Below are 13,897 nucleotides of genomic sequence, written 5' to 3'. Positions count from 1 at the left end.
TATTAATTAAATTAAATTAAATTAATTAGATGGGTTTTATTAATCTATGCCTTAATGGAAGAGTTTTGTTACTAATTTTAATTCATTCGTTTTTAAAGATTTTCTTGATATATGTTTTTTAGTTTTTATAAATTTTTAACCATATAAAAAAATTGCAAACCTTTAAATTAAGCTATTTATGTCAAAAGAATTTAACTTGTTGGTGTTAATAAAAATAAAGGGCTTCATATTCAAATTCAATATTTGTAAATTCATTTTATGTAACCATTTTTATATTGTGTTTTCAAGGAAAATTGAAATACTTTTTGCAAATTTTAAATTAAAATTACAACTCTTTTTATGGTGTTATTTTTTTGGTTTATAACTTTTTTTCTTACAAAGTAGCCAAATCATATATGTTAATTAAAATATAAAATAAAGAGGTTAAGGGGTTGTTTATTTACCTCTTAATAGTTCCATTAAGAGTTAACATCTGGATCGTTAAGAGGTTAATCTTGTTTGGCAAAAAAAAAAGTTTGTCTTTTAATGGTTCTAAAATCCTCTGAATGTTTTTGTATTCTGAGCTTCCTTTAACCATTCAACGCCTTAATTTCGCTGTAAATAATTACCAAACAATTATATTTCATTTTGCACGATATCATGAGACCCTCTTAATCATTCTGACCACTTAATCTTTTTGTATCAAACCATTAAGTAACTGCCAAACAGCCCCTAAAACTTAAAGCTTTTACCTGTTTAGAAATAGTACTCAAGCTTTTTATCCCGTTTAACATCTACTTGTTACTAAAAAAAACATTATATTCGTTTTATTTCCAACATACGTGACATTTTTACTTTAAATTATTTAAAAACGTTTCTTTTTTCTAAAAAAAGAATTCAAATTCACAGTACGTATTACATGATGTTGGTAAAATTAATTGTCTGATAAGAGGTGTTTTGTATCTTTTTTAAGTGGATTTTTTGTTTATTTAATATATTCTTGTTGCTTTTAAAAAAAAATTGTTATCTATAGTTTGAGCTTATTAAAGATATTTTCAGTCATTATTAGTAAGATAGTTTATTATTAAGTTATGTCTCAAGTCAAACTTTGTTTTGTTTAGGAACCTGATGAATGTAACACCTGGATTATAGCAATTTATAATAGCTAGTCCATGTGACGGACTAAAGTGGCATGAAATGAAATATGTAGACATGAGAGCATTATTATAAACAAGTTTGAATAAAAGTGGGATGACCTTCAAGCCATGAAAATCGGATTCAAAGTGGGATAACCTTTAAATCATGTATGTTGATCTTCATAAGACAAACCAATAGTCAAAGCCTCTTCGTACGTTTCCTCTTGACATCAGAAGCCAATCCTTGAAAAAAAAATAGAGGAAGTATGGGTGTTCTTGAAGCAAGAACGAAGCAATAGTGGTAGCACAAAGATTCTAAAGGAATAATCAATAAGTTTCAGGCGTAGTTTCGACGTAGAACTCCAGTATGATCGTTCATGGAGTGACCCATGATATTTTTTAAGTGTTTATGGTTTTTATTAATGTTATTTTATTAAGGAATGAGGCATTTTCTTCCCAAAAAAAAAGGGGGTGAGGCAATTTGGTGCAAAATTGATGTATTTTAGATTTGGGACAACAAAACAATTGACTTCCAAAACCGAGGGACACATATATGTTTTTAGCACAATCATGCAGGATTTGACATGTGTTTGGCATGGTCATGTAAGTGTCTGGTACGGCTGTGTGAAACGTTGGATGCTTGATTGTGTGAGTTTTGGGTAATGGTAGACCATTGACCTAATGTGTTTGATATGTATGTGTAGGTGCTAGTATAAGTATCAATATAGTCCCAAATTACCCTACATGACAGGGTGGATCTGAAAAAGAATTTAAGTGGGAGCACAAAATAATCAGCATAATAAAAAATAAAATAAAAAATATGGTTTTAGTAAAAATGATATACTACTTCCAAAGATTTTACCAAAAAGTTAATAGAGAATCAAAGATATTTGAACTTGCAACCTTTAATGTCACATGCAGTGACACCATCAGTAAGTCGTAACCACTTTTTCTTAACTTAAAGAACACAGATCAAATTAAAGTGGGTGCTTTTTTAAGTCTCCTAAACGTATTTTACATTACGTTGATACGATAGTGAGGTAGCACATACACCCTCTCCTTCCTTAAATTCTCCCATGCTACATGATCAAATCAATCTTCAGACAACTTACTGGACGTGATGCATGTAAAGTACGATTTCAAAATAACTAACATGCTATGTATTGCATTTTTAAGTTGTATGTGCTGATGTATCAGTTATGTTATACATGAAACAATATTTTTGATGTTGAGTGGAAACATACGTAGAGATGTCATCTCAATTACAAAAAGGAGATGAAAGCCACATACAGGTTTTAGTAAGGAGCGGTATTATGTTACTGTATATTGTGTCAGGTAGTTATCAGGTGTTTTTCACCGTATAGATCAGTTATAGACTCTTAGTATAGAATATGCATTATATATGTAAGTATGTTCGTATGTGTTTTAGCACATGTTCCATCATTTGCATAACATATTTTTTGAACGTGTTAATTTGTCTGGAGTATGTTGATTGTTTTTCATCCACATATAGTTTTCGTATGATTTTGAAATATGTTCAGTGTCAGCATGGAAACCATAAAATTATCGAACTTTTTAAAGCACTAATGTTATGTATATCAAGATAAGGCAAAACATATGGTAACAAGAGAAAAGAGAACGTGAAGGTAAGTACCAGATAAAGTTTTACGATTTCAGTTGTTTATAACTGTTTCAGTTTTTATCTGAGTTTACAATGAGAATTGTATTTACAATGATTTTCAATGTTAAATGTTATAAGATGAATGAAATGGTCGCTACGTGCTTTGGAGCGTGGTCAATAGGAACGTGACAATGATATTATTTTAATTATGTCCATAAGGCTGCTTATTTTATATTTTTATATCACTAAAAAACAAAACATTAAATACTCTTTTATATATTATTTATTTACTATTATAATTTATGCCAAACTTTTGTTCTTAAAACAAGTATCTGTTTTTAAAAGTAGGGGTTGTTTGCTTACTTCTTAATAGTTTCATTAAAAGACAATCTCTGAATCATTAAGAGATGAATCTTGTTTGGTAAAAAAAATGGTTGCCTCTTAATGATTCTAAAACCCTCTGAATGATTTTGTATCATGAGTCTTCTTTAACCATTCAGCATCTAATTCCATTGTAAACAATTACCGAATAATTATATTACATTTTACACTATATCATTCTGCACACTACAACAAAATCAGGTTTATATGACACTCCCAATTTCTAAGTATTCTAATAGACCTCTTTATAAGACTTATTTTATAGGACCAAAAAAATAAAGCGTCATATCTAAAGGTGTTGTAATAAGTTTATATGACGTTTTTTGACGTCGTAATAAGTTTTTTAGAACACTTTTAAATATAAAACGTCTCATTAGCAACTTTATAGAACACTATTTGAAAAATTGTCCTATAAAAGATTGAGTTTTACTTTATCAAAAGTATCCTATAAAATTGCTAATGAGACACTTTGTATTAAAAATGTCCTAAAAAAACTTGTTAGAACGTCCAAAACTGTCATATAAACTTATTACAACACCTTTTGATAGGACGTTTTATATTTTGGTCCTATAAATTAAGTCCTATAAAACGGTATATTGAGACACTTAGAGATTGAAATTGTCCTATAAACCCAATTTTAAACCATTCAACAACGTCAAAAAACCCTTAAATGTCTAATTTGTCATTTTATCCTTGATTATTAGATGTGGAAAATTGTTTTTTATTAATTAAAAGTTGTAATTTTTACACATTCTTAAATTGTGTGATGTTTATGAAGGGGGTAAGTAATTATTATTAATCCAAAATAACTGAAAAAAAGAAATTATTATATAATAAAAATAATGTAGTTTTAAAAAAAATAGAAAATAATTATATCATTATAGGGTGATGTTAACTGGTTTGTCTTTATCTGTCTCCAGAAGCCATAAACTTGTATTGTATATATTGCGATGCAAACACCATTATTTTGATAGTAAGTTTAGTGCTTAATTTGTCAATTTGTTTAGGTTGTCTGTTTCTATGCCAACTGGGCTTTCTCCTTTGCTTTTGAACCCATGATGTTCTTCCTTTTTTTCTTCTAAAATCATATGATTTGATGCTTTTTTACCCACACCCACTTTTAATTTACATACTTGCTTTGATGGGTTCAATTTCTTGTTTATAAAACCCCTGAAATTTTGCATCTTTTTGGTTTTGGAAGATTTCCTTCACCATTCAGCACTTCAGCAGGTTAGCCTCTCTCTCTCTCTCTCTCTCTCTCTCTCTCTCTCTATATATATATATATATATATATCCCTCTCTCCCTTCATCATCTTGTTTGCTGTCAATCAAAGTTGTTGATATATGTAAATTTTTATGCTTTTTTTTTTGACATAAAACTGTGTTTTTGGCATATTTTTAAGAGGGTTTTGTGTGTGAACTGTGTGTTTACTTCTTTGATATATTAATTGGGGTGTTCAGAATTTATCTTTATCCCATGTTTATGTGTGTGTAAATTGAGTGTGTGTCTGTGTGTGTGAGATGTTGTGTTGTTATCCTTTTGTTCTTCATAGCGCAGTGGAAAGTTGGTAGCCTCAGTTGAGATGCAAGGGTTATTCATCAAAATTGGAATCTTTTAACAGCGCAAAATGAGTCAACTTTTGACTTTGAAGATCAAACAAGTAATCATTTAACTTCAAAACTAATAAAAAAAACACTTTCTTTAAAAAAATTGGCTATTAATTTACTTCAAAAAATATCTGAAAGGAAGAGTTTCAAAAAAACTACAAATTCCATGTGAATTTTTAGTTTTTTTTTTTCGATAAAAACTAGGTTTTGACCTCAAAAAGTCAAGAATTGAAATGGAATCAAATGATGATTTTGAAATCTTTTCTACTAGATAATCTAGTATTGATATCCTGTTCCTTGGAAATCTATATACATACATATATATACATACATACATATACATACATACATATATATATATATATATATATATTCGTTTTGATCTTATTCTGAGGTATAGATATGCATAGATATGTTACAAGTGTATAGAGTTGATATGTTAAGAGTTGATGATACTCGAGAATCAATAATATTTTTCGTTCTTACGTGAGTAGAAATTATGGCATCAACATCAACACAATTTGCCACTTCGAGAAGGATGGGCATATACGATCCGCTTCACCATATTAGCATGTGGGACGACACATTTGGATGCGATATTAGCCCAAACACGGGTCCCTCTACGATCTCTCAAGTTGACACACGACTAGCCAAGGTATAGGCTCGGTGATCTCCTTTACAACTACTTTAATTACGTATCTCATACAAACAATAATGTTTTAAAAAAAGCCTCCAGGAATAAAGGTAAGATCTGCATATATCTTATCTTCCAAGATCCTATCTCTATTGTTCAGATATATTGTATCTGTGTGGTTTGATTTTAGTAAGATTTGAAATATCATACGCCATAAATAATTTGTTTAAATGTAAAATGTATCTCTTCCTTAAGCATTAAGATAACTATAATTATCTTTTATATATATATATATATATAAAGAGAAAGGTGGGTTATTATACAACCTTTTACATTTGTACAACCGTTTACATTTGTACAATCCTTTACATTTGTACAACCAATACAACAATCATGTTATCATGCAATATTTTCTTCTAACATATATATTTTTTTAGACGGAGTACACTTCTCAGGAATCTATAGGACCTTCATCAGACAATCAAGCAGCAAAAAACATGTCTGATAAGGTGATACATGATTCCTTCATTTGCATTTGTTGATCTTATATATATATATATATATATATATATATATATATATATATATATATATGTATATATATATATGTATATATATGNTATATATGTGTGTATATATATATATGTATATATATATGTATGTGTATATATATATATGTATATATATGTATGTTACACACACACACACATATATATATATATATATGTATGTATGTATGTATGCTAATTTTGTTGCATTTTTATAACTATAGTTGCAAAGACGATTAGCACAAAACCGGGAAGCTGCACGTAAAAGTCGATTGCGAAAAAAGGTACGCACCAACACTCACTTTTTGTGTTATATTTGGATCTTCCACCTCAATAATATCTACTTCTCAATATCCATGTGGATTTTGTGCCCTATGAAATGTGAATCATATTTACATGTATATAGTACTCTATATATATAGGCCTATGTTCAACAACTGGAAACGGGTCGTTTGAAGTTGGCACAATTGGAGCAAGAACTCGAGAGAGCTCGACAGCAGGTGAACCAAAAATTTCACACGAAAAAGCTTTTTTCACGTTTGTTTTCTTTTCTCATGGCCAAGTGCGCAAACTCGAGGCTATCGTTATCGCATCTGACATGTTGGTGGTTGATGATTGATTGCAGCGTGTGTACGGTGGTTTATTGAACACAAGCAATGGTCTATTATCAGGAAATGTCAACTCGGGTATGTGACTATATTCAATGTATAATCATAATTCATACATGAATATAGCATATATTCATACATGAATAAACACAAAGACATGAACATATATAGTGTACATTCATATATGAATAAACCCATCAACTCACCGCTTGTTTCAAGTAAAAGAAGTTGGTTTGGACTATTGATGTGTAGGTATCGCTGCATTTGAGATGGCGTACGAGATGTGGGTTTCCGAGCAGCAAAAGAAAGATAGCGAACTCAAGGACATGTTGCAAACTCCCATGAGCGATTTAGAGCTTGGTATATTCGTGGACAGTAGCCTGAACCATTACTATGAGCTTTTCCAAATGAAAGCCAATGCTGCAAAATCAGATGTGTTCTATTTGATGCACGGGTTGTGGAGAACCCCTGTCGAAAGGTTCTTTCAGTGGCTTGGAGGACCACGACCATCGGAGCTCCTATACGTAAGACCTCGTTACTCATTTCGACCCAAAATTAAAGAGTAAAGAATACTTTTCATACGAAATACTTTCGTTTTGTATAATAGTAAGTTGAGACATCGTTGTCGTTTTTCTTGCTTTCATGGACAGATACTAATGCCACAATTCGAACCGTTAACTAATGCCCAAATCGTGAGTGTCTCGACTTTGAGACACTCTTGTAAGCAAGCCGAGGATGCGCTGACTCTAGGAATGGAAAAGCTTCAACAAACGCTCGCGCAGGGCATCACGATCGACATAACTGGAGCCGGAAGTTACAATGTGCAAATGGCTTGTGCAATGGAGAGGCTTGAAGGAATCGAAAATTTCTTGAACCAGGTAAATAGCACGGATTGATTGATTCTATACGAGAATATATGGAACCCAGTGGATAACTCTCCAAATGAGTTCTTTTAAGGAACGAATGGAGGTTCCAACGTATATCAAAGAAGATGATCCAATCTACCCGATGTAGACTGGGACCATTATTTTCGATATATGTTGGAAATGGAACCACCATCCTCTCTTCAACGATTGTTTTGGGGAGTAATTAATTTAACGTGGGTTCTCTTCTAAAGTAGCATTAGTCACCTTTAGGGACCGTTTACCAAACGCTTACCCAGATAAGTGTTTACCAAGTCACATTACCTTATCGGAAGAATATGGTAAGGACCTACGATCTTACCCGAAAGAAGGACCAAGAGTCTTACGCGGTAAGTGAGGGAGACGACCCTTACCATGGTAAGGGCTTACCGGATAAATTGTTGCATACGATGCCGTTTTGGTGGAATAAAATTTTACCCGGTATGCAAATGATAGTGTTAAATTTACCCGGTTAACGCTTACCGCGTAAATGTTTTGTAAACAGCCCCTTACATTTAACTAGAATCGAGTATTCACCACAAGTTATGTTGTACTTGATTTTACGTCAAATATGTCGAATGTTTTAATAGACTGTTTTATACGACTTAAATTTATTAGATCAAATAATTACGTTTTATGTAAGAAGTACGTCTTACGATAAGTTGAAATGATGCTTTTGGACTCCTAAAAAATTTGTTAGTATACATTTGAAATATAATATCATATTATTTTTTAGAAGACATTTTCTAGAAGGGTTTTATTAACATTCATTTTATAGGAGACTTGTTTTTATAAGACAATTTTTAAAATAATGTCATGTAAAAAAAAACTAATAGCACGTTTTATTTCAAAAGCATCTGAAAAAACTTGTTACAACCTCCAAAAACGTCATATCAACTTATTGTAACATTTTCTCATAGCATGCACAATTATTTAATCAACATATAAAACAGTGTATTAGGACATTTAGACAGATTTGACGTCTTATAAAAACCATTTACTGGTAGTAATTTTAGAAACGAAATGAATAAAAATCTTATTATCGCATTTATAATACAGGCGGATCACCTACGACAACAGGTGTTACAACAAATGTCTCGAATCTTAACGACACATCAAGCTGCAAGAGGGTTGATTGCATTAGGGGAGTACTTCCAACGTCTTCGTTCACTAAACTCGCTTTGGGCGGCACGTTTTCGCGAACCAACAAGTTAGAATGGAACCAAAACTTAAGTCGGTAAACCTATTGTTGTGAGCGTACGAGCAACAACCAAGTTTGATGGCAGTCACGTGTGGTCGTGAGCCCATGATCGAGCTAGCTTTGGAATCCCTTCTTCGCGAAGGTTTTCGGTGGTACGAGAGATATTATAAGTAGATTATTTGCTTTATATGATTCGATCTACTTCTTGATTTGACCTATTACTCATTTTACCGATTTATATTGTCCAAAGTATAGAAGTTCTTATATATGGTTGCTTGAATTTGTAAATAATAAATTTATGTTGTGCATATCTATGCAAGAGATTGTGCTTTTTTTGTCTGTTTCGGTTTTCGATATTTAATATTACTATGATGTATCATGTTGAAAAGACTAATTTACCCTTGTCTACGTATGATATTTAAATCTAAATCTTTTAAGTTATGTAAGTAGAATCCGACCAAAAAAGGTTCTATAATAAAACATTTGTGTTTATACTACACTTTTCAAATAGCGTTCCATAATAAATAAATAAAAATGTCGATATGACACTTTATTTTAAAATATCTTAAAAGACTTTTTAAAACATCTAAAAGTGTCATGTAAACTTATGGTAACACTTTTACGTAGAATATTTTATTGTTTGATCCTATAAATAATTTTATAAACTTAAATCAGTATTTCGTGTGCAATGATCTCTTACAGATAACAAGGCTATGAAACATTTTTTTTATTAACCTGGATATCCAACCCGTTATGCGAGCCGATTAATCCCAGGGCGACTACATGTTTTGCAGATAGCCCGGAGTTACCGTATTTAAACCTCCGTGACCAGAAGGGGATTTTATTCCTCCTTGGATTTGAAAACTTGAGACCTCCTAATACTTTTAACCTTTAAAGTCAAGCTCAAACCAATCAAACATCACCCTATTACAAGGCCATGAAACATGGGCTCATCTCGTAAAGTTTTAAGGATTAAAACAACAGAACTTCATGTACAAATGTACAATGGTCATCGGGGTTTGCAATTTGCTTTGAAAATGGTGCTTTTGGTTTAAGACCATTAAAAATTGTCAATTAAGTGAAGGGTATTTATGTCTTTTTACATATCCCTTTATCTCTTTTTTGCTTTTGCCTTTACTGTTAATTATGTTTTTTATTCTTTTTAATTAATTATATAATATAGTTAGAGTTACAAAATCCATTTCCCAATTGTTATATTTATATTATGATTATTATTTCTATTTAAATATAACGATATTAAGAGGTTATTTACCAAAAAATTTATGAAGTTTTATATGGATAAATTTGTCTGTCTGAATAAATGAGTGTTGTTTACTTTTTTTATCTGAACCAACAGTCTGAATAACATAAATGACCGATTTACCCCTCAATATTAATTATTTCAACATCAAAACAAAAAATCATAAAGAGGTTGACGATAGGATGTCTCATTTGGAAAGGAGGCGATGCTTTAAATAAGGGGTAGGGGTGTCATTTTGTGGCTGAATGGGGACAACACATCATTTCTATCTGTGCGATTAAGCCATGTTATGTACGAATAAGCCGTAAGTAAACAACCAAAATGAGTTGTGCGAATAAGCCAGATAGACCAATAAACCTAATTAAACCTCAAGTAAACAACCCTTAAATGTGTCCAATCATCAAACATTACTTCAGGTTTAAGATTGAAGAAATATCTAGTATATGTAAGTATTCATACAGAAACACATAATCCATATATGGGTTTAAGTTTGTATACCGCACGTGGTTCGCTATGGAAACACTGCATGGGATGTCATATAAATGTCGTAATTGGATCTCATTTGTTCATCGTTCGATAACATTCTTTTAACTTGATGATATTGAAATCTACTATGTAACAGATTAGTCATTGGGTGTGTGACTTCTAGTCCCCTTGATGGAACAAGGTTGAAGAAATACATGGATGCTCATGTGGTTGATATATATATATATATATATATGATATCAAGATCTTTTCTTATTCAATTCATTTCGAAAATTAATAAAGCAAATATTTGACTTAACGAGGATGACACAAACCAGAACAACAAACAGCTTTCTGTTTCATAAAACTACTGAATGGCTCAAAAATCTTCTGCTATTTCAAACCCTTTATTTTTTCAATCCAGATTATACACCTTTAAAACAACTTTCTGTTTCATAAAACTTTAATCTCTTAGCTAACTTTATAAATTTGTTTTTTTAAACCGCTTTCCTTATCTGGGTATAAAATTTACATGATATTTTCAACAAACCATTGGGACCAATTTTACATGTTTACTCTAATATTTGGAAATGGAAACAGATTTTTAATAATGATATTAAAAATAGTTGAGCAATAACCCTACAAAAAATAGTAAATATATAAATTAAGAAACCATAAACGAAGTGACAACTAAGAAAAATCAATCTTAAAATGCAAAACCGAACTTTAATTTAGGGGCCGTTTATCAAACGCTTACCCAGGTAAGCGCTTATTAAGTAAGATTACTTCATCACATGAATATGGTAATTAAAGATCAAGAATCTTACCCGGTAAGAGCGAAACAAGGACCAAGAGTCTTACCCGGCAAGTGAGGGCGACAACTCTTACCACGGTAAGCACTTACCTGGTAAATTGTTGCATGCGATGTCGTTTTGGTGGACTAAAATCTTACTCAATAAATAAATAATACTATTAAATTTTATTGGTAAGTATTTGATAAACAACCCCTTAGTGTCAGGAGAACATTGAAATACCAGGAATGCACATCCAAGTGAGGCTTCAATTTCAAGTGCAACCAACATTGATTTAATCAAAATCCAAATGGAAATATTAAGACTCAAATCATCCAACAATACCCAAAAAAGATGACCAACAAAAAATTTCATCACAACAAGTATGTCTAATAGATGACCAAATTTAAAGATAGAAAGAGTATAGAACTGAATTCAAAGAGTACCACCTCAGAGAGCTTAGTTTCTAAAGCCTCGACAGTTTCTTCTACCTCTAGCCTTCTCGAATTTCCTGCCCTTAGCTCTCACATACGGCTTGGTGTGGCTGTGTGGCACACCGGGAGCCTTTCCAAAGTGTCGCACTGTTTCACAACAATTCTTTGGACCTCTTAGCAGAACCTGCAATACCCACCCAAATAACAATTTCATGAAATTATCAACATAATTGGATCATGTGTTAAAGGATTACTTGTTCATTGAATAGACTGGAATGTGATCCTGCATATGAATCAATCAGATATGGTTTTTTTGCCCCATTTTTTTACAGAAGATCGCCTCAGATTCTTGAAAATGATTTTTCTTTGATTTTGATTTTGAGGATTCTTTTGACATTTTTTTCACCATGAACACATTGATTTTTCAATCATGTAACTGTGTTCTATATTCATGTGTGCAGAAACTTCATCTTCTGTCTTTTTTTAATTTCATTACTGTTTTACACAACTTCGAATTATTGTTCTACACCAAGTCTGTTTTTGTCATCTAGAGGTCTAATTACTTAAATGTTTTTAAGTCAAACTGAAGATGATTCCGCTGTTACTAGGTATATTTACATTTCGATTTTTGCACACTAATTACATTTCATTTGGCCTCGCAAGTGATGGCGTGGCACTTTTTCGTATTTTGAAGTACTCAAGGCTTCCTCAAGTATTATTGTCATCGTTAAATATTAACTACATGAATACTGAATTTTGTACCAGGCACCGTCCTTTCGACGAGCCAACACTGACCCAACACCCCAGTCCGTGGCTGATTACGTGTTCCCCACAATCGAATGTAAGAGGAAAGCCCAAGGAACAAGTAACAGTGCTTATGTTGGGCCAATAAAAGACTGTAGCATATTAGAGCATCTAAGACAAATTCCACAAAATTTCTCCAAAAAGAAAAACTAAAAGTCAAAATCTTTAAAAAAAATTACATTTATCTCCAAGAGATTCCTTATTTCGGAGAATCCAACATTGATTATAATATTAAAATATTTCATTCATCTATTATTATTTCCCTCCCTAAATATTTATTTTCAAAGTTCTCTATTGGTGGTCTCACTTGGTAACCATTTCTGAGGTGTTCTCCATATTTGAAGAAAAAGCCTTTCTCTCTCCTACTTCCGTCATTTTGAAGATGATTATGGGAAAGCTGTTGGAGCAAAAATATTAGCTCAAAATCCTCATTTTCTCCATTTTGAGTAAGGGAATAAAGAACATATAGTGTTCTGTCCAAGAGGAGCTCTAAGAGCTAGTTGGTTAAATGTTAAGCATTCTCCACCAGCTTTCTCAATCCTTGCCCTTGCAGTCTCAGTAAACCTCAAAGCAGTAACCTTCATACAAGGGATCTCATGCACCCGAACGTCATCAGTAATTGTACCGACAATCACAGCAATCTTGTCCTCCTGACGTTATAAAACCAACCATTACAATTGATTACGGAATATCGTAGGCAACAACTCATAAGAAAATACATATTACCATGTATATAATCTATGTAATATATGAAACCATATCACACTGTATATTTCCTCTTTTAACTTTTTTATGCAAAATAGCATATAAACTGAACTTAGATCGCGTTTTATACAATAATAATGGTTTGAAATTCAAGCATCTATACATGTTATATACGGCATTAAAATGTGTTTGCAGGCAAACCAAGTAACATGCTAGCAATAGAACGAATGATGATTATGTATGATTCTAATTTCTATTTTATTTAAACATAAATTTTAGACTTTCTGAATGAGAAATTGCATTAATTTTTCATTTTTGGATTTTGATACAGATGTGAACCCCCAACTATTTCAAAGATATTTTACAAAAAAATGATATTTAAAAGTTGAATATATCATGATAGAAACTTTACATCCTGCCGCATTGCACAGGTAGACAACTTGTCTTTTTTAAAAGATAAATAAGGAAATGGAGAAAAAGACCAAAACACCCCTCACTCTAACCGACATTATTAATGGACCACTTTTAAAGCAAAATAAAACAAGAACAATTTCTAGACTTCTTAAAATTCAGATCTCACTTTTAAAGATTTCACTAAACATCAGGGACCAAAATTAGAGTTTACTCTAATTAATATTTATTTATAATTAATAGTAATTATTAACAATTACTGTTAATCGAGCTTATAATCTATATCTATACTATATTATAAAACATTTGACTAAAACTCTTAAAAACTCTTAAACTCTTAAAACTCTTAAACCCATTCATCCCTAAACGATTTCATCCCTATCCGATTTCATCCCATAACTGAATTCG

The 13,897-nt window shown here is 31.6% G+C and overlaps 2 protein-coding genes across 2 annotated transcripts in view; one reads left to right on the top strand and one right to left on the bottom strand.

Moving 5' to 3' along the window:
* Positions 1–4,187: 4,187 nt before the first annotated feature.
* On the top strand, positions 4,188–8,963 carry LOC112511139 (transcription factor TGA4-like). Its single transcript, XM_025116607.1, has 9 exons — positions 4,188–4,347; positions 5,220–5,380; positions 5,797–5,868; positions 6,132–6,191; positions 6,330–6,407; positions 6,533–6,593; positions 6,768–7,039; positions 7,166–7,393; positions 8,477–8,963. Exons 2-9 carry the CDS (start codon positions 5,225–5,227, stop codon positions 8,630–8,632), a joined length of 1,083 nt encoding a protein of 360 aa, XP_024972375.1. The 5' UTR covers positions 4,188–4,347; positions 5,220–5,224; the 3' UTR covers positions 8,633–8,963.
* A 2,616-nt stretch (positions 8,964–11,579) lies between these two features.
* Positions 11,580–13,897, bottom strand: part of LOC112510855 (60S ribosomal protein L18-2-like) — an 8,005-nt gene continuing 5,687 nt past the window's right edge. Inside the window, exons 2-3 of the mRNA XM_025116203.1 lie at positions 12,842–13,023; positions 11,580–11,754 (exon numbers count right to left, since the gene is read on the bottom strand). Of these exons, the coding sequence (XP_024971971.1) occupies positions 11,595–11,754; positions 12,842–13,023 (342 nt within the window). The 3' untranslated portion in view covers positions 11,580–11,594. The remainder of the gene's footprint in view (positions 11,755–12,841; positions 13,024–13,897) is intronic.

The sequence above is a fragment of the Cynara cardunculus genome (assembly GCF_001531365.2).
Source record: "Cynara cardunculus var. scolymus isolate 2C chromosome LG 4, CcrdV1, whole genome shotgun sequence".
In the NCBI taxonomy this organism is placed as follows: domain Eukaryota; kingdom Viridiplantae; phylum Streptophyta; class Magnoliopsida; order Asterales; family Asteraceae; genus Cynara; species Cynara cardunculus.
This window is presented reverse-complemented; position numbering and strand designations above follow the sequence as displayed.